The sequence below is a fragment of the Amblyomma mixtum genome, chromosome 6 (assembly GCF_055824585.1).
Source record: "Amblyomma mixtum isolate Tamu chromosome 6, ASM5582458v1, whole genome shotgun sequence".
Classification (NCBI taxonomy): Eukaryota; Metazoa; Arthropoda; class Arachnida; order Ixodida; family Ixodidae; genus Amblyomma; species Amblyomma mixtum.
In genome coordinates this window covers 53,099,924-53,126,135 of record NC_143017.1, presented here as the reverse complement: position 1 = coordinate 53,126,135, position 26,212 = coordinate 53,099,924, and the positions used below count along the sequence as shown (strand labels likewise).

General features: G+C 50.4%; 1 protein-coding gene across 1 annotated transcript in view; it reads left to right on the top strand.

The window, feature by feature from the left end:
* Positions 1–833: 833 nt before the first annotated feature.
* The window catches only part of LOC149339133 (uncharacterized), a 144,165-nt gene continuing 118,786 nt past the window's right edge, over positions 834–26,212 (top strand). Inside the window, exons 1-2 of the mRNA XM_089550878.1 lie at positions 834–2,369; positions 3,603–4,065. Of these exons, the coding sequence (XP_089407004.1) occupies positions 1,515–2,369; positions 3,603–4,065 (1,318 nt within the window). The 5' untranslated portion in view covers positions 834–1,514. The remainder of the gene's footprint in view (positions 2,370–3,602; positions 4,066–26,212) is intronic.

Here is a 26,212-nt window from a genome sequence, read left to right as displayed (position 1 = left end):
CTGGCCTGTGACATCTGGTGGAGGTCGCTTGGGTATTCTCGGCTGATGCTCCATCCTTCCTCGGAGAGCCGAAGCACAAGCCCGGTGCCTCTTGTGCGAACCCCCGTCCATCGTGTCAGCCGCAGGCTCCGCGGCTTGTCTCCAGAATTCGGACTCCGGCCTCAAGAGAGCGCACCCATGGCTACGACCACGGCAGCAAGGTCAGACAGCGCTCCGTTCATACCTGCTTCTTTTGTGAGCCTGCAAAATCCCCGGATCCCGAAGCCCTTTCACGGCGGATACTCGGAGGACGCCCAAGACTGGCTTGATCAGTTCGAGCGCGTTGCGCGTTTCAACGGCTGGGACGACAGTGCTAAGATCCGGAACGTCTACTTCAGCTTAGAAGACGCCGCTCGGATCTGGTACGAAAACCGCGAGACGAGTCTAACGACGTGGCAGGACTTTCGTCGCCAGCTGTTGGAGACTTACACCAGCAGCGATCGCCGTGAACGGGCCGAGCGTGAATTGACCGCTCGCATTCAGCTACCAAATGAGAACGTAGCGATGTACGTGGAGGAAGTGACGCGCCTCTGCAACCGAGCGGACCCGACCATGACGGAAGAGAAAAAGCTCAGACACCTGATGAGAGGCGTGAAAGAGCAATTGTTCTGCGGTCTTGTGCGAAGCCCGCCCAGAACTGTCGCCGAGTTCCTCTCCGAGGCTGTGCTCATGGAGAGGGCGCTCCAGCAACGGTACAATTTCTACGACCGGCAGCTAAACCCTATCTCGGCTCTACACCCCCTGGATGCTGCTTCGGGGGCCAATACAAGCTCCCTTCGGGACATTGTGCGTTCTGTGGTCCGTGAGGAGCTGCAGAAACTTCAGGGGATTTTTCCTGTGGACTCTCTGACTAGCGCCATTCGGGAGGAAGTTCAGCAGGCGCTCAGACCACCCGTCGCTCCAGTAGAGCCGCCACCACAGCCAGCTGCTTGGCCGCCAGCGACGTATGCGGACGTCCTGCGCCGTCCTGCGCCGGTTCCCTGCGCGCCACCGTATGCCCCTTCGGTAGTCGCAGTACACGCCGAGCAGCCGGTTCCCCACTGGCAAGCTCGAGGACAGGCGCCGAGAAAGACCGATATTTGGCGTGCGCCAGACCGACGTCCCCTGTGTTATCATTGTGGCGAGGCCGGTCACATCTTCCGGCGGTGTCCATATCGGTCTCTGGGATTCCGAGGCTTGTCTGCAGGTAGTCCCCGTCCGCGGCATGCCGAACAGCCTCAGGAGTTTGACGAATACGTCACCCGCCGGCGTGGTTCACCACCTCCTCCGCGCCGAACGTCCCGATCGCCTTCACCTCGCCATTCGTCGCCTCATCAGTCCGGTTATGGACCTGGTGCACAGCGTGGGTCCTCGAGCCCGCACCGGGAAAACTAGAACAGGCGACCTTTGGAGGCGAGGCCGCCGAACGCCGTATTGCCGAAAAGCTTCCACCGACGCGCCGACTGACCCTTCCCGAATTGACGACCACGATACCGATGACGACGACGACGACGACGACGAAGACGGCGCCGACGACTGGGTCTGGTAAGACCAAGGTCTCCCTTGACATACCCGTGCTGATTGACTCTAAGGAGGTTAGCGCACTAGTCGATACGGGTGCGGACTACTCGATAATGAGCGGTAGGATGGCTAAGGTGCTGAAGAAAGTTATGATGCCGTGGGCAGGGTCACAGATACGTACGGCTGGTGGCCACGTGGTTACGCCGCTCGGAATGTGTACGGCCAGAATTACGGTGCGCGGATGCACGTTCGTGGCAACGTTCCTCATTCTACCTGAATGCTCACGAGACGTCATTCTCGGTCTCGACTTTCTTCGAGAAAATGGTGCGACTATAGACCTTCGAAATCGATTGGTTACATTTTCAACTGAACTCGCCGCCACCAAACCCGCCCCCGAGAATCGCAGAGCCGCACTGCGTATATCCGACGATGCCTTAACGGTGCCTCCACGGGCGAGTATTCTGGCTAGGGTCACTTGCGACGCGCCACATTGCGGACAACGTGTTGTTGAGCCAAATGTCTCTCTTTTGCTCACCATGGGTGTTTGCGTAGCAAGAGGGCTCGCCTTTCTATCTGACGGTCGCACTGAAGTCCTCGTGACCAATTTCAGTAATGAACACCGCCATTTATTTGGTGGCACAGCCATCGCCCACGTCGACCCTGTCCAAGAGGTGGCTGAGTGTTTCGCATGCCTAGAAGACACGCCTGGTGAAGTTGACGAAGAGGCAGTACGCGCCGTTCACATAAACGAGGTCCTCCCGCCCGCAGAAAGGCAGCAATTACAAGAATTGTTGCTGCAGTTTAAGGACTGCTTTACCTCGTCGTCTAAGGTACGTCAGACGCCCATCACTAAGCATCGGATAGTCACGCACGATGGCGCGCGCCCAATACATCAACAGCCTTATCGCGTATCTCCCCGAGAGCGGGAGGCCATCCAAACGCAAGTGAAGGAGATGCTCAATGACGGCATAATCCAGCCATCGAATAGTCCCTGGTCGTCTCCTGTCGTTCTCGTAAAAAAGAAGGATGGCACGCTGCGCTTCTGTGTGGATTACAGAAAACTTAACAGCGTAACAAAAAAAGATGTCTATCCGCTACCTCGTATAGATGATTCCCTCGACAGACTGCGCCAAGCAAAATACTTTTCTTCGGTAGATCTGCGCAGCGGATATTGGCAAATAGAAGTTGATGAGAGAGACCGGGAGAAAACCGCCTTTGTCACCCCGGACGGCCTCTATGAATTTCGTGTGCTCCCCTTCGGACTCTGCTGTGCTCCAGCAACGTTCCAGCGAATGATGGATACCGTGCTCACCGGCCTTAAATGGCAAACATGTCTAGTATACCTGGATGATGTAATCATTTTTTCAACAACGTTTTCAGAACATTTGCAGCGGCTCAGAGTGGTGTTAGAAGCCGTCCGATCAGCTCATCTTTCGCTAAAGCCGCAAAAATGCCATTTTGGATTTACTGAATTGAAGTTTCTCGGGCATGTCGTCAGCTCCGAGGGCGTCCGGCCAGACCCTGACAAAATTTCTGCCGTCGCGGACTTCCCGGTTCCCACTGATAAAAAAGCCGTCCGACGATTCCTAGGCCTTTGTTCGTACTACCGACGTTTCATAAAAAACTTTGCTAAGCTGGCCAGTCCTCTGACGCGCTTGACACGAGATGAGGAGCCATTTTTGTGGGGTGCCGAGCAGCAAACTGCTTTTGACGATCTACGACGTCGGCTACAATCACCACCAGTACTAGCCCATTTTGACGATGATGCCGCCACTGAAATTCACACGGACGCCAGCAACGTCGGTCTTGGAGCGGTTCTCGTCCAGCGTCCGAACGGTGTCGAAAAAGTGATCGCTTATGCTAGCCGTGCACTTTCCCGTGCAGAGTGTAACTACTCTACAACTGAGAAGGAATGTTTGGCCGTAGTATGGGCCATCACAAAGTTCCGCCCCTATCTGTATGGCAGGCAGTTCCAGGTTATTACTGACCACCACTCATTGTGCTGGTTGACAAACTTGAAGGACCCATGTGGCCGCCTAGCACGTTGGGCATTACGCTTACAGGAATTTGACTTCACCATCATCTACAAGTCTGGTCGCAAGCACACCGACGCTGACAGCTTGTCGCGTTCACCCGTGCAACCTTACGAAGGTAACGCAGAAGACGATGCATTCCTTGGTGCAGTCACGTCGTCCGACATCATCGCACAACAACGTGCGGACGACGAGTTGAAGCTGCTCATAGAGCATCTAGAAGGTCACCATCCCTCGATACCCTCCCACCTGGCTCGCAGGCTGCCATCCCTATGTCTTCGAGGCGGAGTGCTGTATAAGAAAAACTCTGCCTCCAGTGGTAAGAGTTACCTTCTGGTTATACCAGCCGCCCTCCGCCACGAGATCCTCCTCGCCTGCCACGACGAGCCGACCTCTGGGCACCTTGGATTCACGCGCACACTTGCCAGGGTGCGGCAGAACTACTATTGGCCCAACCTTGCCTCATGTGTGAAGCGATACATTCGGACCTGCCGTGAGTGCCAGCGTAGGAAGACGCCGCCTCTGAAACCGCCTGGCATGTTGCAGCCTATCATGCCTCCTAGCACACCCTTTGAACAAGTCGGCATGGATCTCCTCGGACCATTTCCCTTGTCGTCGGGAGGAAACAGATGGATAGCTGTTGCAACCGATTACCTGACGCGTTACGCCGAAACGCAGGCTCTCCCTCAAGGCACAGCGTTCGAAGTTGCGCACTTCTTTATGCGTGCAATAGTGCTTCGACACGGCGCTCCGTCCGTCGTCATCACAGACCGAGGGAAGGCATTCACAGCTCAGCTTGTCCACGACATCTTTGAGCTGAGTCACACCAGCCATCGAACAACGACAGCATACCATCCCCAAACAAATGGGCTCACAGAACGCCTGAACAAAACACTGGCCGACATGATTTCCATGTACGTGGATGTGGAGCACAGAAACTGGGACCAAATACTCCCGTACATCACATTCGCGTACAACACTGCGACTCAAGAAACAACCCGCTTTACACCATTCCGTCTAGTCTACGGCAGAGAAGTGCGGATGATGCTGGACGCCATGCTCCCGTGCGTGGATGATGACTTGACACCAGATGCGGGCTCCTTTGTCGAACAAGCCGAGCAAGCTCGCCAGCTTGCTCGTTTGCACATCACAGCTCAACAAGACACGGACTCCAGACGTTACAACCGGCGCCACAGGGAGGTTACCTACAACATCGGTGACCGTGTGTGGGTGTGGACCCCTGTCCGCCAAAAGGGATTGTCCGAAAAACTGCTGCACCGATATTTCGGACCTTATGAGGTGCTCCGTCGTGTTGGAAACGTGGATTATGAGGTTGTTCCACGTGGAACTGTGGCTACCGGTCGTCGGCAACCACGGACTGACATTGTGCATGTAATGCGACTTAAGCCATACTTCTCGCGTGAGAGCGATGGCGCTCCACTTTAAACTGTGTTCGGGTTCTGCGTTTTAATTTATTTCTTTTTGTTCGTTTTTTTTTAACATTGTCTTCCTGCTTTTCCTGTTCATTTTCTGCTTTGTACATACCCTCGCATCGGGACGATGCTCTTCTTTTTCGGGGGACTAATGCCGCGGACCTGGCTCGAGCTACCTGCGCGCTAAGCCATGACGAGGACGAAGTGGTCGCGTTCGCGTGAGGCGCGCTCGAGCTGGCTCTGTTCTGGGCGATTAAAAACTCTCGGCCGTTCTGCGGTCCCCCTCTACGTCTACGACTGTTCTCCGTCTGGCCTGTGACAATATTGTTCCCTGGACTGCAGTGGGCACCTCCCGCTAGCACGGTGGAAGCGGCGAAACGCCTCCTCTCTGGACTGCTGGAAACCGGTTCCGCCGCCGGAAACAATATGGCAGCGCCCAGGTTGGAAAGGTTCTCCCGATCACGTTGTCGTGATGCATGCGCGATAGTGCAGGTGCCAAACCATAGCTTCCACGATGGTTGTTCAGCGCGGTGCGAGCGCTGGATCGTGAAAGCTGCGCTCAGACCGGGATATATGAAGCCTGCTGCTCTCTAAAAAAGCCCTTGACAGTGCGTGCTTGGAACGTCCTAATCCCGGCTTGACCCGTTCCGACAATGCAGGTTTGGCCCGTCTCGGCGGAGAATTCGTTAATATACGGCACTGAAAGAATTCCATGCACACAGCTGCCTATGTATTGTCATAAAAAAAAAAAGAAACAACAGCACAATGTTTCCGGCTCGACACATTTAGCCCCTTTTCCTAAGTGCTGCCCTCTGGTGTGATACGCGGGCGAGCGGCGTTTGCGCAAGAGCCGTTATCCTTATGCACACACTCACCGTCCGTGACAAAACCAGTTTTGCAATGAATGCTCCGCTTTCAAAAGCAAGAGCACGTTTTCTCTCTCTCTCTCTCTCTTTGCTCTCTTCCTCCTTGTGGGGCAAAAAAACTGCGTTCAGGGATCGACTGTTCTCCTCTCCGTTTTAACCTTTGGGATCTCTGAGCTCCTCAGTCGTTAAAAACAGGCGACCCGTAACAAAACAGAAAGAAACATAAAACTGGCGGCATGGTTAAAAGAGGGAAGAAAATAAAGAGAGACAAAAGAAGCGTCAAGCGTGCCATAGCGTACCTCGGTCGCGATGCGGGCGTGCGTCAGCTGTCTTTATTGCCGCTGCCGTCGAGGCCAGCTTCGTGCGGCGCTAATTCAGCCCCATTGGTGCTCGGCGCATCTGGGGGTGGGCGATAATTGATTCATGCGTTCTTCCTCTCCTCCACCCGCGCGCGCGGCCTTTAATCCGAGTCCCCGACCGAACCTTTCGAGTGCGACTTCACCGTCGGGAGCTGGAGGGGATTGTTACGCCTTCGGCTGACAAATTTCGCTAGCGCAGAAAAAGAAGCCCACCGCCAGAATGCAGTGAAGCCCCCTGCGATAAACGGGAATAAAGCGAAAATGTAGAATTTTCCGAAGCATGTCTGGAGTCATACGCCGAAAGGTTACTTGGCTTCTGTCCTTGTCTGCTGTTTCCGTCCGTCAAATTTGGTTCGTCCTAGTTTTTGAAGAGGTCTCGGATGGTGTAGTCGCGACGTGACCAGAGACGTGGGCAAAATCGCAGAGAGTGTAAATGGTGAGGAGTGAGAGCACTTATTCTAAACACGTCTAATTACTCTACAGGTAATTACTCTTTCATAAACTGTACCATCATCCCATGCTACGTGATGCCCTCATTTCGTCCCCCAGATACGTGTCAAATCGCATTGATCATCGTCACAAAGTTGGCATTGAAACGTGTAACACTGTAACTGCATTTCAGTCTTTCTTGCCTCGTACATCACGCGAATGGAACCGCCTTCCCGCAGATATCGTCGACATAAGTGATAACATAAGTGATTTTCGTTCTGCACTAGCTAACATTGTATAACAGGAATATGATAATACTTTGTTTTGTATCATGCATTGCATCTGTTAATGTATTTTGTTGTTTTGTAACCACTCCCCTCTTTAATGCCTTTGGCCTTGAGGGTTCAATAAATGAAATGAAATGAAAGGTAGAAAAAAGCGTAACATTTTGGCAGTTTTCTGTTTGCTCAGCATGAACCAATATAGGCACAAAAGCCAACTAGTTTGCAGGCATTTTGATACAATGACTGTTATCATACCTTTAGCTTTAGTCATAGGGTATGTTTGCATGACCCTCACTGTATCCTGCAACGCACAGTCAAACACGGCACAGCAGCATTTATTTTGAATTGAAATAATTGATATGGCATCCGGTGTATCACAGTGCCGCTACGGCCTCCTTCTTCGACTGAGTACCTATGTTCCGTTGTGCAGTATAATTAGAAAAATTAGGTACACCAATATATTTAACTTCAGCAACGCCATAATTAATTCGTGTTCTGAGGTCGTAGTTTCAGTTTCAACAAACCGAGAGAAAGCATCTGATGGAAGTCGCTCTCCGTTCAAGATGCAAAAGATCCTGCAAATTAATAAAATGACCATTGGCTTAAGATGCGACAAAAGTATACACCTAAATAAAAAAAAAACGCTGTTTAGTGTTCAACAACAGCAATGATGATATCATTGCTTTATTATAATACTCTTCGCAGCACTTTTGATTATCTACACTGTTTTTATTTTCTTATTTGCGTTTCTTTTTTCCTCTTTCTACTCGCTGTTTCACCCTGCTTTATTCGATTTGTAATGCCTAAGGATTAAAACCTTTACTGGCAGTTCGTGCGTTCATTCGTTTCCTAAGCGGCGCGGGTCTGGATTCGCGGCTGGGGTTTGGTCGCGGATAGTTATGATACGCACTTCGCTTCTTTCCAAATGTCCTCTGATCACAGTCCCCTTTCTCCTGCGTTCCTTCCCCTAATGTAAAGTAGCAGGACAGATATTAGTCACAGGTAAGTAGCCTTTATAAACTTTGTCTTACTTTATATACACTCTTCTTTACATACATACACGCTTGTCTTGTATGCAAACGCTTTTCGATCGCGTAGCGTCGATGATGCAACATTGTGCGACCTACTGCATTCGAGCTTGAGTTGCTTTGTAATGCGAGAGCATTAAAAGCCTAATCCGGGGAAGAAAATGCGTTGTCGGTCATGAAATTCGCCCATTGGCTGGAGGAAGTGATATCACCAGACCGGATAATTCCAATTGGCGGGAAAGAAGAAACGTCACCAGACCGAATGTGACGTCACTCCGCTTCTAGCGCTATCGCATTGCCAACACATAAGGCAGTTATGTGTCCCTGTGAATTTTTTTTTAATTTACGGAAGCGTCATTAGCAGTTATTTGATTCCATGTCATCAGCAGGAAAATGTGCGAATAAAGTGGCTTATGCATGCGTTGCAGCGAAATAATGAACGTCGTCAGCCAAATATTTTTTTTCCCTTTGCACGAATAATATGGCCAATCGAGTGAATAATTAGCTCATAAAGCCCCGCCGCGGTGGCTCAGTGGTTATGGCGCTCGGCTGCTGTCCCGAAAGACGCGGGTTCGATCCCGGCGGCAGCGGATGAATTTCGATGAAGGCGAAATTTTAGAGGCCTATGGGCTGCGCGATGTCAGTGCACGTTAAAAATATCCCCAGGTGGTCGAAATTTCCGCAGCCCTCCACTACGGCGTCCCTCATAGCCTGAGTTGCTTTGGGACGTTAAACCCCAATAAACCAAACCAATTAGCTCATAAAATTAGTTATCATCAGCCCTGCCTACGCCTACCGTGAGACAAAGGCCTCTCCAGCTAATTTCCACGCAGCCCTATGCTGCGCCAGCCACGATCACGTTATGCGATTAGCTAACTAATTAGTTAACTCGAGAATAAAAACTTGCTGTTCATGATCGCTGAAAGACGTGCTAGCCGATGAGATGACGTCATGTGCTTCCGCAGGCTGAGTATATATATTCCATGACGTACCCTCTCCAAAGACCAAGGCTGATTTATGTACGGCAAGGCGCACTGTGTGCGTGTGTGCTTTTTTTTCATTAGTACGCAGAACGATGGCAAGCGCATATCTACACGATCGGCTCATCTTGCCCAGCTTGTGCCTATATTCACGCCTTTTTTCTGTTATTTCTTTCTGACGTCTATTTACGAACCGGGCGCGCGCAGTCGAGGAGGATTTAACGAGGCGAATTTTTTAAGAGGCACGATCACGGATTGCTGTTTTTAGCGACAAAATCTGTAAACCGAGTCTCGGGGAGAGTGCGGTATAAGTGCGCGCTCCTGAGGTTCAACGACTTCCGAATGGCCCCGTTATGAGCCATCGGCGTTCCTTATCTGGGTTACCGCGAAATGCTCGGCGTACCAGCCTCTGAGTGGTTTCTCCTTATTTTTACACTTAGCTGCCGGGATGTTTTTGCGGGCGCTCTTAATGCAGACGTGTCGACCCTTAGCTCATAAATTATCGGAGGGCAGTGAAACGGTCGTTAAAGAGCCACTCGTGTAAGAGCCGTTGTACAAGAAAAGGAAAAGGCCAGAAAAGTAGCGGTGATGTACGGTAAAGACTCTGCTGGTGATGCTGCCATATCTGTGGTTAAAGTACGCTGCAGGTTTTCTGCATGCTTGCATACGCATGCACAGTCGTGATCTCTGTTACAGGGAACACGGTAACGCGCGACTTGGCGTATAGTAGCACGCTGCAATGGAGAAGTCAAGAAACAACACTCTTGCGCTGTGACTCTACGAGGGTATATCAATATAGTTTTTTTTTTTCGCATGTCGCCATACGAGCGGTCGCGCGTGGTTTGCTGCAGTGGCCGATGTGGACGCTAATTCTTTGCAGGAAAGTAAAGGCGTAGCGGCCGGTGGATGTTTTATTTGTTGCGAATGTTAATTACGTAGACAGGGAGAACAATTAAGGAGGAAAACAACTTTATTTCATCCCAGTACTGGACCATTGTGAAGAGCAGCGCTTGTACCATTAGGGATCCTTTGGGAACCTGCATAGTCCGTATACGAAGTCAAGCACTCCAACATGAAGGGGAGTTAAGGTTAGGAGAAATAAGGAGCGATAAAGGAGCAAATTGCATGTGTATAGAATGCGTTCTCTGTGCGCTCTAATCCCAGAAGAGAGCAGCTTTCACGAAGGGGCAAATTAAAATTATTCATTATCCTTTTACCCAGCGTCATAACACAGTGGTCCTGATACCCACAATGCATTCCATGCTGGTTGATGCAGCTCAACATCAACGTGCTGCAAGATCTGCAGTTTTCCAGCTTTTCGGCACGAAGGTGCCTGAATTGTTAAAGGTGCACTGAAGAGGAATCTGAAATCGTCTTTTTGCTGCGGGAACTCGATCTACACGTTCCGAGCATTCTTAGAAACGTCGACTTATTGCCCTGTGTGGCCGATTTCCCTAATTAAATCGATTTAACGTCCGGCTCCCGCCTTTATTTTTCGAATTCTCCCCGTACGGTGGGCGGAGTCGACCAACGCGTGGAGTGTCTTTCAGCCAGCTCCGTGGAGGCTTTGCTTTGGCTTTATTTTGTCTTTTTTAGGTTTCCGCGAATAAATAGTTTCATTCGCAGATAGTATAGCCGCAAAATAAGCCCGCAGAAATAAAAATACGCGCGGACTATTTGCTAATACGGATTACTGCGTATTACTCCGCCGGGGGCAGAGCGGCAAGCCGCTTCGGGACTAGGTGAAAGGCCTTGGAGGAAGGAAAATTTTTTCCTTCCTCCATGCGAAAGGCACTCCACGCGTTGGTCGACTTCACCCACCGTACGGGAGAATTCAAAAAATAAAGGCGAGAGCGGGACGTTAATTCGATTTAATTAGGAAAATCGGTCACACAGGGCAATAAGTCGACGTTTCTAAGAATGCTCGGAACGTGTAGATCGAGTTCCCGCAGCAAAAAGACGATTTCAGATTCCTCTTCAGTGCACCTCTAACAATTCAGGCACCTTCGTGCCGAAAAGCTGGAAAACTGCTTAAGTTACGAGGCAGCGGAAGCGGCGCATGAAACCATTGGCACCATGCGGCATGTTGGTGCAGCTTGTGGCTATGAATGTGAGCGCTGCACATTCTAAAAGGTGCTTTGGCGCGGCAATACAGCACAAGGCAAACAAAAGAAAAACAGCAGAAAGCACCAGAGAGAGAGAGAGAAGTTTAATAAGAGGAAAAGTGGAATGTTAGGCGCCAGCACACAGAGCCGCCCTGCGCTGTTTTTCTCTGTCATGTCCTGCGCCTCGCCGAAGCACCCTTTTAGAATGGATCAACAATGGGCCCTACAACATAACCCTGTTGTGCTTTCCATGCCTGGCTAATGGGAGTAGTACGCCAGTAATATGCGGTAAACGTCAGATGGAAAAACCTGATATCCAAAGCAAATGCTAATGATTATTTCGTGTTACATAACAGCCATCAAAACTCACGAGCAATTGTATGCCTTGTCTTTTTTTTTCTCTCAAAAACAACGCAAAGCGTTCCAAGGTTACTAGCCTGCTTGTTGAGCGGTGGCGATTGAATATTCAACCATCGCCTAACCGTTTCGAAAGAACTGCTACTGTCAGTTACTACCAGATGAATTTTTTGCACGCAGTCATTGGGTGCAGCGACCAGTATAGACTTCAAGCGCTGTGGTCGCAGCTGCTCTCGGGCTCTTGGTTGTCGTTCTTTGGTGTCTGAATAAATCGAGCACCTCATCAAGGCCTCCTTCTTGCGGTAGTGTCATGCTCGGGGCGCATGTGACTGAAGTGTTACGCCCAATACTGTTCTAGTCAATCGGGGGACCTCCCGATGTGAACGTGTTGCCGCCTATGTAGTCAATACATAACGAAACAAAACGCCCTACTGATCGATCGATCGATCGATCGTTCGATCGATTTATTTATTTATTTATTTATTTATTTATTTATTTATTTATTTATTTATTTATTTATTTATTGCATCTTTCTTACTTCTTGGAAACGTTTGGTAATGACTTGCACGAGAGTCCCACAAGTTCTGGTGATTAGCAACTTCGCTTGAACTTCAGTTGAAAAGCAAACATTGTTCTTTTCTGATGCGCCTAACGCCATCCTTCAGAACTGAAAACGCGTAGGACGAACGCGGCATGGAAGCGCTCCTCTTGAGTCACCGCGCATATCTTAACTGTCCCGGGTCTTCGCCTGTGTCCGCACTCTAGCTCCATTATGAGTTGCGAACTCTAGCTTAGGTTTGAGTTTGTCTAGGAAAGAAACAAGGGCGCGACGCACTCAAGGAAACCACGGGCGCGCGAAAGTGTCGTTCCGTAAGCTAGGCCGTGACCACCGTCTTGCGGAAGCGGAAGTGCCGGAAGAGAACGTATCGAGCCGGCGCTGCTCCACCGGAAGAAGGCCTTATGCAGCCTTAACACTCCGTATGCGGACGCAGTTCAAGGCACGGAAGGCACGCATAAAAGCAGGGATCGGAGGGCAGGAGAAGCGGGTTCCGTGACAGGCCGTAAGGCACAGCCCGTCACCTAAGTTCAATGCAGCGCCAAAGACGCCTAAAACGTATAACGTCTTTCATACGGCGTAATGTAGTGCACATTGGCAGATGAAAACGTTGCATTTGTCGGGGAGGCGAGGTGTTCGCAGAAGATCCCCCTGAAGCACGCCACCAGCGCGAAACAAATGGACAAAGGAAACACTCATGACCGCGTTGTCAACTTTTCTTCCTTTTTTGTCTCGCTCTATTATTGCGTCATTATCATTGCCAGCTTGGTGGGCTAAGTGCCTTGCTTACACCGTTGTTATTTAGTCCTGCCCTAATTTCATGATTCAAGTAGTCATCAAATGAGCTCGCAGTTTGTTCTCGAAGGCTATAAAGTGTAAAAAAAAGAAAGAAAAGGGCGCCCTGTGGAGGGGCCTATGCGGTCTAATTCCTCCATAGACCCTCACTCTACTAAAACGGAGGTTAGCGAAAACTAAGAATGCTTTAAGGAAAATAAAAAACAGCTTCTTTTTCTAAATCTCAGATTGGTTTATTGGTTTATTCGGGTTTAACGTCCCAACGCGGCTCAGGCTATGAGGGACGCCGTAGTGAAGGGCTCCGGAAATTTCGACCACCTGGGGTTCTTTAACGTGCACTGACATCGCACAGTACACGGGCCAGAAGCCTCAAACTCTGTCGATTAGCCCTCTAACGTTTTCAACAGCCCTAAAAGTGCGACATAAAAATAAAGATATGTATATAGCCTTGTCTCATTAGTTGAGGTTACTAGTTAATGAAGTATTTATTGTGCTTATTCGCTGGGTTTTGAGAGTTTCCTTTTTGGTTTGTTTTTCAAGGCCAGCACGCGCACACGAGATTTGCACACACCGCCATACCCTCCTCGCTTCAGAACGCAGCGGCGGTATGTGCCTGCAGACTTCTGATCACTGCTCGGAACTCACACCAAGACCCAGCGCGCCTGCCGAAATCCCCGGTTATCGCCTCCCTCGTTCCGCGTTTAGTGCCTCCGCGTTGCGGCGGCCACCGCCTTTTGCCGCGCTGACGGGTTTACGCCGGCAACGGCTTGTCGGCTACCCTCGCCATCGCAGCAACCCCGGCCACTCTCGTGCCCCTGGCACTGCAGCCGACCGCGGCAGCCGTAAACAGCCTCCCGCCGCGATTGCATGCGCGCTCGCTCGCTGCTCGAGAACCTGCCTCTGCTGCTGCCGCGTGATAATGGCGGGATGATTGCTGAATAAGCGTCTTCCTCCGTTCGCGCGCGACTGCTACGCGCGTATCGAAGGCGGGGAACGAGGCATTCCGGCTTCGGGTGCTCTCGAACAGCTGAAGAGTGTTGTTCACGAATGGGGGCCTTCTTGGAAAGACATCCGCTGGTAATGTCTGTTTCGAGTTGTATTCTTAGCAGTGTTATACCGTTGCATTTTTCTCCTGTCTTCCTCGATCCATCCGTGCAGCCTGTTCCACCAAACGTCATTATCAGAGGCGTTTATTCTATGCTGACAATAAAATGGTTCCCTGCACTGTTTCACAGCTTGGTGAAGAAGGCCATCCAGTCAACGGTGTGGGCCGATTGTCATGACGTCATGGTTATAAATAGTCTCTTTACACACACAAAAAAAGGAGGGCCTTCTAGTCAGTGACGTGGACTGATTGTCATGAAATTATATAGCCCGTAGTACCTTAGGCGGTGCGGGCTGGTCAACATTATTTTTCTCTCTTTTTCTCTGCCCCACTAATATATGTCACGACGTTGTGGGCAATCCTTTTGGACCTGCTAGCTTGACATCGCAGCGGGTGGCAGGTGAAAGGTGATTAGCCACGGCTTAATCGGATTAGATGCGACGTCATTAAAAAAAAAAAGGTCAACACCATTGCCTGGAGTGCCTTGTGAGGAAGACATCTGCCGCTATGTTCTTGAGTTGTACCCGACCATAGTCCTATAGTGAGAACGACGGCAGCAGGCGCGCAGAATTCACAGCTCAAAGTCCCAAAAATATGTGATCAAATAGGACCCCCCTAGCGCCCAGCGCCCTCTCCAGGAGTGACCTATAAATACGCCCCTGTGTGACTGCACGTCATCCTGGAATTCTTTCACCATCTAGTTTTCTATACTATTATTGCAGCTAACAGGCAGCCGCCAGCAGGCCCCGCTCGTCGGCAGATTCACTTTTCTCTCAGTTACCGTTAAAAATTTTGTATCTCCGAGTATCGAATCTAGACAAGCCTGGCGCCTATCACAGCCAGGACGGTGTCCATAGTCGTTAGATCCCTCATACAAACAAGACTATGATTGAATTAAATAATGGCTCTTCTTTCGTCCATCTTGCACTGACAGCACTGCCCTTAATTCCTTTTTCGCGTGCCTCCTCGAAGCCCCTCCGTCTCCTGCCTGCACTCGTTCTTCCCTCTCCTTTCTCATCGTCCCTTCACGGTGGTTCGTCGTCACGACCTCAGCGTGAAAGGGGCCTCGCGTTCACGAGCGTCCGTGCGCGCCTGACCGCGCGACGGCTGCCACAGTCATTGTGCGGGCTGCGAAGAAAGGGGTGGGGAAGCACTCATGACAGAGCGCGACACGTTGCCTACCGTCGGCCGCACTGATTTATCGACGCTTTTCCGATGGAGAGACGTGACTTCCCTGCGGTCCTCTTTGCGGCGACGTGCGCCGAGCGTGTACTCTCTCTCTCTCTCCCGTGTGTACTCCGTGAAGGAACTGATCTTTTTCTTACTATATTCCGTTCTTTGCCGAGTTTTTCTTCGTGCCGCTGTCTGCAGGACGTGCCGCCGTACACGCTCAGCCCGGTCTGGCGTGTCCAATGGATGCTGTCGGATTTGCCACGCCCGCGCATTGTTTCAGATCGTGGCGTTTTCCTGAGGGCCCGTTCGTCACGGTATCTTCGAGGCGTCTGGTGGGCCGACCTCTTTGCACCTTGGAGACTGGGGCGCAGGCCGCTCCCGTCTCTTCGAGCTCCTTCGAGGAGGGAAGGTGGAGAACCGCGACGAAGTGCTTTCGTATCGGACGTATATGTTTCCGCGTCGTTAGCTCCGCTTTAAAAGATACAGCGACTGCGAGTGAGTTCAAAGGAAACAAATGTGATTAATAGCGACCCTAACACTATAGAACCTGCTGATGTATTGTTTGGGCGTTTAGCGGACTGTACAGAAAGTGGGCAATTTATTATTACTTAATACACAACCGTGCAATTCTCAAATTTCTTCCCGTTCAGCTAATGGTAGAGGCAGCCGTAATTTGCTCATAATTTGCTCAATATATATATTTCGTCGTTTTGATGCTTACATATCAATATTTCTACTTGTAGTACGGTTTGCGGAGGAATAAAATCACTGTCAGAATATTAAATGACGTAATTTATTTTAGAAGCCGCCTTTCCGCATGCTTCAAAGATTAAATACCGCAATATTCTATTGTCTCCATATAAATCTTGTACGGTCCTTGAATATGTGAAGTTGCCCAAAACTACACAACCCAAGCAGTGAAATATGTGGACTTCGTTCAGCAAAACAGGGAATAGGCGGTTAGTTGCCAGGAAAGGCTGAAACATGAAAAAAACTCGAACTTGCGTGCGAAGCGAGAGAGTGAGAGAATAAACTTTATTTGAGTCTTTGAAGAAGAAGGCTCCCTTCTGGCGCAGGTGGGTGACAGTCTGTAAGAGAGAAAGGCTTTGTTTAGCAAAACTGTCATCAACACTCATCATTTTGGAACTCTTTGAACATAGACATCAAACAAACTAATACGCTTTCTTTATTCAAGGTCAAACTAAAGCTTTTCCTTCTTAATTTGTGTTTTTTTTTTGTTAATGATCCTATGTATCACGGCATCTGTGAGTGTTTTACTGTACATTATCCTGCATTACATTGTTTGTATTCAAATATTTCAGTAACTCATATTACACTATGTACCTATATTTATTCTGTGCGTCGCTAATTCATGTGCTGTGTATTTTGTATTATGTTGCATATTGAAATTTATTTTCATGGGAGGTCCCGCCCGCGGTCTTGTACCATGGGACCTCTCGCTCTCGCTGTATACAACTGCAACTTTGACAGTATTCCTGAATAAACTTTCAACTTCAACTTCAATGGCGTCACCATCCGCATCCATCACACAGCCACCTCCAGTTCAACGTTGTCATGATGTCGTCAGGGAGTTTCTCTCGCCTGCCGTCATCGTTGTCGACAGAAGGTTGTCAGCAGAGGTGTCACGCTTTTCGGTTGGTCGAAATGGTTGTGACGTCAGAGTGCGCGGATTCGAAGTAATGAGGTCACTCACGGATGCCTGGCGCCCCCTTTTGGAGCAGACGACAAATAATAAAAATATTTGTAGTCGGCTCCGGCAGGTGGCGTAAGGCGTCCGCCAAACAGTGCGCCAGGAAATGCTTTTTCGCCTCACAGCACTTTAGGGAGCCAAAGTGCCCCCTGAATTTTTTAATTAGGGTAATTCCTTTTCGGCCACAGCGCAGCATTGGCCTAGTGGTTTGAGCATCCGCATCACATGCAGGAGGTGCAGGGTTCGTTCCCCGGTGCCACCAGGCACTCACCGGGGTGGTACAAACTTTCCCCTGGCCTGGGGCTCGGCTTATCTGTGATGAAGCGCTCGACTCCGAAAATACCTTGTGCTATGGCGCTCTTTGGCAAAAGCTGCCTTGCGCCACCGCAATCATCATCGTAGAATGGGGCACCTCGAAGAGACTTATTAAATATCGGATTAAACCCGATTTTTAACCGGAAACGCATCTTCGTGAAACCGTGTTTTGTCAGTGAAAAACTGCGAAGGCACAGCACGGAGACTAACCGGTGTTTTGTATACTCTTCTCCAGCGATGCTCTGAGTTAATTGTTCGTGACTTCAAACCTCTTTTAACGCTTGCTATCCATGAAGTATATGACATCTGTATCTTACCGGCAGAAACCTGGAGGCTAACGATAAAGGTTCAACTTAAATTAAGGACAACGCAGCGAGCTGCAAGGAAAAGAAAATAATAGGTGTAACGTTAGGAGACAAGAAGAGAGCAGAGTTGGTCAGGGAACAAACGAGACTAGAGGATATCCTTTAGTCAGAATCAAGAAGAAATGGGCTTGGTCAAGGCATGTAATGCGAAGGCAAGATAACCGATGGCCGTTAAGAATAATGGACTACATTTCAAGAGAAGGCAAGCACTGGGCGGCAGAAAGTTAGGTGGGCGGATCAGATTAAGAAGCTTGCGAGGATTAGGTGTCCTCAGCAGGCACAGGACCTAGTTAATTTGAGAGATACGAGAGAGGCATTTACGCTGCTGCTGCTCCTGATGAAGGTGATACATCGTAGGGCATAATCAGAGATAATTTAGAAATGTGTGTTTTAGAAGCGAGACGTCAAAACATATGCAGCGATCGGGCGACTTGCTGCCATCGTTTTATACAGCGCTCCCCACGCCAACAACATCATGCTCAAAGGGTTACTACTGTACGGCTATAATGGTTGCTGTAAGGGTGAATGAATGTTTTCCCATGGTTCAGAAAAATGCGTAGAAGTCTAACAGAGACGTGGAAATGCTGGGAAAGGGGTGACAAGGTACCCGACAAAAATCACTAATAAACTAGAATAAACGAAATATCTGTCTTGGTAAAACAGTTTCTAGGTGTAACCTTCCATTTTTATATAGCGTGTGAAAATAACGAGCTTAAAATAGAGCATGTAATATCAATGAAAAGATCGGGCACGAATAGTACATTATTTTCGCTGAAAAAAGTAACCAAGAAAGCAGAATCACGGATTTTTTTCTTTGAATGACGCAATTTCTACTGGAATTTGAACTGAACAAATAGAACCTCATTTTGCCCCCCCCCCCCCCCCCTCCTAGTTAAAAAAAAATGAAAGCAGAAAACGAAGTGCACCAGGTATATTAGCTGCGACCTCCCCGCATTCATCATGCGACTTATATGGTACCATGGATCTGCGTTTTGCTGGTTAGGTACGACCGCCATCATACGACCAGTGCCTTTGGCGTTATTTCGTTGAGTCAGAGAGCCTTCTAATTTCGTATACTTATTAATAGTCGGATACAGCTCAAAAATGCAGCGGCGAATACCCTTCAAAGTTCTCTAGCCAATGGCGTCGACCGTTTATCATAGGCTAATCCTTTAGCGTGACATCGCAGATGACTGGAAGGTTTCTCCGTGAAATATGATAACTGTAACGTCATGACAATCGGTCGACAACATTAGCTGGAGAGCCTCCTTCGAAGAACATTTGCCGCTGCATTCTCGAGTTGTATCTGACTATACTTTCTAATATTTCCTCGTTTTCATTTTACAGCGGTGGGTATTGTAGCTGACATTTTGAAGTAGCTGGAACGAAAAAAAAAGTGTCTCATCTTTGTTATCTCATGACAGAAAAAGAGAGAGGAATATGTGTCGAGGCTGTAGCTGCATAATAATAGCGACGGTGTCTTCACAGCCGAACGAGAATTACATCTCACCGTTAGGCTTCTGAAGACACGCAGGCAATGCGAGCAAAACCTTTTTATTTTTAAAAACAAACATTTCATTCACGTCAATTGGGGCGACCACCTCGAGGCTGTCACACAGATTCTACACCCGACGAAATGCCGTAACGGCGAAAATTCCGATTCGCTCCTCCTCTTCCGCCAGCTTCAATCTTCTTCGTCAGCGCTAAAAACTGCCCAAAGCAAAGGCCACTCGACTCCGATGGCCGCTGTTTCGTCGACGACCTCGCCGCGATCGCTGGGGTTCGTCGGCGTGCTCCGAATGGCGATCGGACCCTCGCGATTCTTTCGATGGCTGCCTCGGGGCCCAAATTGCCCCCGGGGAAGGGCGAACGACGTTTAGGGCCCCATGCCTACGCCCCCTCCGTCATGTCCTCGCACGTCCGTGGCTTTCGTTTATTCCCACGACACGGTTGTTTCCGCGGCCCTTCTGTCCTCCACCTCCGCAGTTACATGCACGTTACAGCATCGACGTTTTCTGGTACATCCCCGAAATTTGGAGCTGTATACAGGGAGGGCAAAGCGATCGTGTCCGCTGCTGCGCGGCTATTCGTTCCCTGCCTTTTTGGGTCGTTTCTCTTCAGACGAAGATGCATTGTTTGGACCTCGATTGTGTTGCTTTTTGTGTGTTTGGACGGAAAATTGAGACGTGCACTAGTATTAAGGCTTGCAACACGATAGGTATGGCCGGAGATTTCTTCGCGAAAGCAGGGGGAGCCCGATGATGCTGAAGAAACTACGTATCTCTCTGCACAGCTGAAAGGGTATAGGCCTTCGTGCGGCCTGTATTAAGCGGCTCATTTATTTGCTACGATGCGCAAACTGCCTTCGGTCACCGCTGGTGAGTTCCAGGGCACACTGAGCCCCACTTTATCATATCACGCGGTATCTACTTCGCGCAAATGCGTGTCCATTTTTCTTGCCTCGAGTGCAACATGCGAGAGAGAGAGAGAGAGACTCTTTAATGAAGAGCAGAGAATTTAGCCGGCGTTTAAAAATCGCTGGCATGCTACTCTGCGTAGGGAGGGGAATTTGGGAGATAAAGACAGAAGGAGAGCAGAGTGGAAGAGGGAAAAAAAAGGCGAAGATAAAATGCGGCCATGAAATGGGTACTAAGGATGCAATGGCGAGTATTGATGTAACCTATGGAATGATAGTCCGTCAAATGGGCTGACGAAGTTCACTGCATGAAGAATGCATGAAGGTATCGTGCAAGTGAATTTAAAGCTTATCGAGATGTCCAATGTCTTTTAAATATGTGTATTGAGTGAAGGAATTGGTACTGATGTGTCGGCAAACTCCAAAGCCGATACGTTTCTTCGGAAGCAAAACTTTTAGCCATCTGGGACGCATCAGATTTCGTAAAAAAAGTTCTAATGTATCTTCGATGTTGATGACCCTTACGGTCCGCTTCATCTGCTTTTTCATTAGCCTGAATGCCACAGTGAGCAGGTACCCACTGAAATGTTATGCAGTGGCCTGCGGCAATAGCTAAATGATGTAGATATCCAATGTCCAAGGAAACTGGCTGGTGATTCGTTTTCTTCAGCAGGTTCGCCAGGATCTGCAGAGATGCTTTCGAATCAGTCGAACGGCCGGCGGTTCGGCGCAGGATGTAATAAACAGCTTCCGTAATGCCGTGAAGCTCAGCTGTCGTAGAGGATGTCCTCCGCTGCAGCCGGTAAGAAAGGGCATGGCCTGTTGAGGGCACATAAAGGCCACATGAAGAGGTTTCTTTAGTAGTTGAACCATCGGTGAAGATATGGGTGTGCTGCCTATATTCCTCCGTTAAGTAGGCGAGAGTAGTTTGCAGAAGCGCTGCCTGTGGCATGCGGCTCTTTGCATTCACACCTGGAACAAACTTCTTCACCTTTAGAGGAGAGAGTGTCCATGGAGGAAAGGCCAGAGGTAGTAGTTTCTGTGGCTGATTAATAGTAGGGATGGGCAGGAGCTGCACTGACTGGCCAAAGCTAGAGTTGCTGTGAGTTAGGTGGACACGGTGCAGGAAATGCTTCCTCCCTTGAAGAACATGGCGGAGATGGGCACGCATAGTTTCCTGGGCGGCAATCACCTCTAGTGGGAGACATCCTGCCTCCGCTACTGTTTGAAAACTTTAAAAGGGCGCAAACACACACGACCACAAAGTACAAGAGACGAGACTTGCGCTTGTGTCTCGTCTGTTGTACTTTGTGGTCGTGTGTGTTTGCGCCCTTTTAAAGTTTTCAAATATGAACCAACTTGCCCAAAAAGAAGTGTTAATCCGCTACTGTTCCTGATGCAGAGGAACCCTTTGGGAGGCCAAGGCATATTAGCAGGCAGTTGTTCCGTGCGGCAACGAGAGACTTATTGCTTGATGTAGATAATCTTTTAAACACTGGTAGACAGTAGCGCAAGGTTCCTTCAACGTAGGCTTTTTCAAGCAGAAGCATTGATCGGCAGTTGCTACCCCACCTTGTTCCCGCCATGAACCTAAACACTTGCGATGCTGCAGTGATCCTCTCGCGGAGTTTTTTGATCTGAGGTGTCCATGACAGATTACAGTCGATTATAACACCCAGGAATCGCTGAGATCGTACATATGGTAGCGATCGTCCGCCTAGGAGCAGCGGATATCGGGTCATCGTTTTTCTTGTAAACGCCATTGCAACACTCTTTTCTGGCGAGAGACGAAGACCTCTGGAAGCCAGGTACATCGAAATGTGCAATAGCGCTCTCTGTAGACGTTGCTGGGTGATATAGCGCGAGCCTGATGCGGTCCAGATGCAGATATTATCAGCATAAATTGTTATACGGACCCCTCGCGGAAGGTTTCTTCTTATGTGTATGTTGTGTCCCCTTATTGCTTTTGTGTGTGTGCGCCCCCGCACTCCTCCTAACGACCACTCGCATCCTCCTCCTAACGACCACTTGCTCTTCGTCGCACGCTGTCGCCAGATGCCCCCCCATGGTGCGCCCCCGTGCGCCCCCGCATCCTCCTCCTGTTTTGGGAAGCCACTCCCTCCCGTGGACGCTTCTCCGATCCCTCCTTTCTTCGGGCGGCCAGTTCGGCTCCTGCCTCGGTCGACGCTGGTCGCACCCTCATCGGCTTTAAATAAACGAAGTCTTAAAGTACCGTGTGCGTCTTTCGCTGCATTCAACACAGCGACCGGACACGACAGTGGCGACGAGAAAGTGGATTCGACCCGCGCTACGCAACGCTATTGACAAGCCATGGCTACGCGAGGGTTTCCCAATCAGATACCAGAGTTCAACGGCTCATCGTGGTCATCGTGGGTTGGACGCCTTCAGTTCTACTTTGAAGCTAACAACATCACAGACCCAGCCTTGAAGAGGGCCAACCTGCTGACGCTGTGCGGGGAGCAGACCTACGATACTGTCTGCGCCCTTATTCAGCCAAGCACACCAGCGGCAGTGTCTTACGACGACATCGTAAAAGCGCTGCAAAAGCACTACGACCCAAGGCCATCCGAGGTCTACAGCCGGGCTCGCTTCCAACGACGAGATCAACTGGGAGGAGAAACTGTGAGCGCCTACGTAGCCGCGCTCAAGAAGCTCGCTGCCGACTGCAATTTTGGAACGCTGTCGACAACAGCTACCGGGCAGGAGGGAGACGCAGCTTCTTCTGCTAACACCACCATGCTTCCCTTGGACGTGATGTTACGCGACAGATTTGTGTGCGGACTGAGTGACGAGTCACTGCAGCAGCGCCTGTTCGCTGAGAAGGACCTCACATTCAGCAAAGCTTACGACATCGCCGTTCGAGCGGAGAGCGCCGGTCACCAGCAGAGAGGGATTCGCCGGAACACCGAGCCGGTACACCAGACAAGCAACCAGGTGCGCAAGCCTTCTGTTGTTGTAAAATCGGTCAAAAAGGCACAACGCTGCTGGCGGTGTGACGACCAACACAACCCCCAGGGATGTCGATTCCAGTCAGCCACGTGTAATTTTTGCCACAAGCGAGGGCATATCGAAAGAGCATGCATTACGAAACGGAGACTTGCCAAGATAAAGTCACCTTCCCAGCCTAATCACAGCGTCAACGCCTCAGAGAATACGCCGCTATCTGATCTCCATGGAACAACATCAGCAACACCATCTGTGTTGTACGACCTGAACACCATGAATCTCGGCACGCGACCGAAGATTTTTACAGAAGTAAGCGTACATCACCAGCTGATTAAGTTCGAGGTGGACTCCGGCGCAGCCTGTACTCTGATCAGTGAGGACACGTTCCGAACTCCATGGCCATCTGATGCACCGGCCCTGCAACAAGACGACACGCACCTGCGAACGTGGTCAGGACAGAATCTGCCACTATTGGGCTCTGCCAACGTGCAGGTTAACTACAACGGCCAGACCCATACGCTACCTCTGCTTGTTGTGAAGGGCACAGGATCAAGCCTTCTAGGGAGAAACTGGTTTTCTCCACTAGGCGTGATGATATGCGGCATACACCAGACGCCGAGCCAGAACATGGTTGAGCAACTGCAAGAGAAATACGAAAGAGTATTCTCGGAAGAGATTCCAGGAAACGAAGGGCCCCCGGTCACACTGGAGTTGTTGGACAACGCGCAACCCAAATTTCTGAAGGCCAGGCCGGTGCCGTTTGCTCTCCGAGATTCAGTTGAAAAAGAGTTGGACAAACTGGAGCAGCAAGGTGTCATCGAGCCGACGCAGCATTCAGAATGGGCCACACCACTTGTCGTAGTTCGCAAGAAGAACGGAACCATACGCCTCTGCGGAGACTACCGGAGCACCGTCAATCTTGCGACTAAAGCGTCCTCTTACCCGCTACCGACACCTGAAGAAGTATTCAGTGTACTACGTGGCGCAAGAGTCTTCAGCACATTGGACCTCACCCAGGCGTATCAGCAGCTGAAGGTGAGCGAGTCAACTGCTGAATTATTGGCAATTAACACACTGAAAGGCTTGTACAAAGTCAAGCGACTGCCTTTTGGCGTAGCTGCAGCCCCGGCCATATTTCAAAAATTCATGGAGACAGTGCTTCAGGGCATCCCAGGAGTTTGTGTCTACCTTGACGATGTCATCATCAGTGGCACTTCCACTGAAGAGCATGCAGTGCGCCTAGAGCTCGTTCTCGAAAGGCTAGCAAACGCTAATTTGTGCATAAGCAAATCGAAGTGCTGTTTTGCGGTGCCAGAGGTGCAATTTCTGGGACACCGAATTGATGCGGAAGGCATTCACCCTACCGAGGACAAAGTGCGAGCGATCACAGAAGCACGAGCTCCAACAAACAAGCAGGAGCTACAGGCTTTTCTCGGACTCTTGACGTTCTACGACCGGTTCTTGGAACAAAGAGCTACCGTGGCCAACGACTTATACCAACTCCTTCGGAAAGATGTGACATGGACATGGTCGCCACGCCATCAGCAGTCATTCGATGCCCTGAAAGACCTGATTCGAAGATGTACAGTCCTCCGCCACTACGACGAAAGGAAGCCTCTGCTTTTGGCTTGCGACGCATCACCGTACGGAGTCGGCGCGGTTCTATCGCAAGCAAGGAAGGGAAGCTCCCATCGCCTTCGCCTCACGTACGTTGTCGCAAGCAGAACGCAACTACGCGCAACTTGACAAAGAAGGGCTAGCCATCGTCTACGCGGCGACACATTTTCACCAGTACATTGCCGGCCGGAAGGTGACCTTTATAACCGATCACCGACCGCTATTGGGCATTCTGGGACCACAAAGGCCTATGCCACCAACTTTGTCTCCGCGAATGACACGTTGGTGCATCAAACTCTCAGCGTACGACTACGCTCTGGTCTACCGCAATGGGAGTAAACATCAAAACGCCGATGCGCTAAGCCGTCTGCCACTAGACTTAACTGTTGACGAACCATTTCCACCAGGAGACGTTCTGATGTTCGAAGCACTGCCAGAACCTCCGCTTACAGCAGGCACAGTTGCAGCATCTACGCAGAAGTGCGCAGCTCTCCGGCTAGTTTACACAGCTGTTCAACAAGGCAACGTGCATAAACTCAAAGGGGACAACTTCGACGCTTACCGCAGGCGAGCTACAGAGTTGAGCACCCATCGCGGCTGCATCATATTTGGGTCCCGAGTTGTGATGCCGAGAGAACTACGCGCACAAGCTATGTCTCTCATCCACGCCGGACATCGGGGCATCGTTGCAATAAAAAAGTGTGCCAGAAGCTACATGTGGTGGCCTGGCATTGACAACGACATCGAAACAGTGGTGCGAGAATGCAAGCCTTGCCAGAGCAGCCGGAGCGCCCCGCCGAAAGCTCCTGTCCCAGAATGGGAAAAGCCAGACACACCATGGCACACACTGCACATTGATTTTGCAGGACCAATTGAGGGCTGCACTTTCCTTGTGGTCGTAGATGCCTACACAAAGTGGCTTGAGATAAGGCAAATGGGACAGACGACTTCGGCAGCAGTCATTGACAACCTCCGATCACTATTTGCAACGTTCGGCCTGCCGCGCAAGGTAGTGTCGGACAACGGAACACCGTTTGTGTCTGCGGAGATCCTCAAGTTTTATCGCGACAACGGGATCTCATCAGTTACATCGGCCCCCTACCACCCAGCGACAAACGGACAAGCCGAGCGCTACGTAGCCGAGCTAAAACGCGCCCTTGAAAGAGATCAGACAGGCTCGCTGCAGCGCCGCCTTGCGCGCTTTCTCTTCAAGCAGCACACGACGGTTCAGAGCACAACAGGCGAAACCCCCTCGAAAATGATGTTCGAGCGTGAAATGCGAACCCCGCTCACAGCCATCCTCCCCGAGCCAAAGGCAGAGACGTTCCGGGAAGAAAAAGCAATTCCGCGCTGCGGCACGCTTAATGAGGGGCAGCGCGTCCTCGCCCGACAGTTTCTGAAAAAGCCACGCTGGGAGGAAGCTACAATTGTCAGACGCATAGGCCTGCGCTCTTGGCTCGTCAACATACATGGCACAGTAGCACGCCGACATCTCAACCAGCTGCGTAGATTTACGACGCCGTCTGAGAGCTGTCCGCCAGCGGAGAGAACACGTGCACCATCTTCCCACATAGCCTGGCACCTCTTCCCGGAAGAAGAGACTTCGCCCAGGACAGACCTAGGAGACACAGCGAACAACAGCCAGCCTACAAGTGTTTCTCCCCCGAGCGCACAAAGCCAGCGCGCCTCCACGCGTGAGCGCCGACCCCCTGCACGATACCAGGCAACTTTCTAAGGGGGAAGGAAGTGTTGTGTCCCCTTATTGCTTTTGTGTGTGTG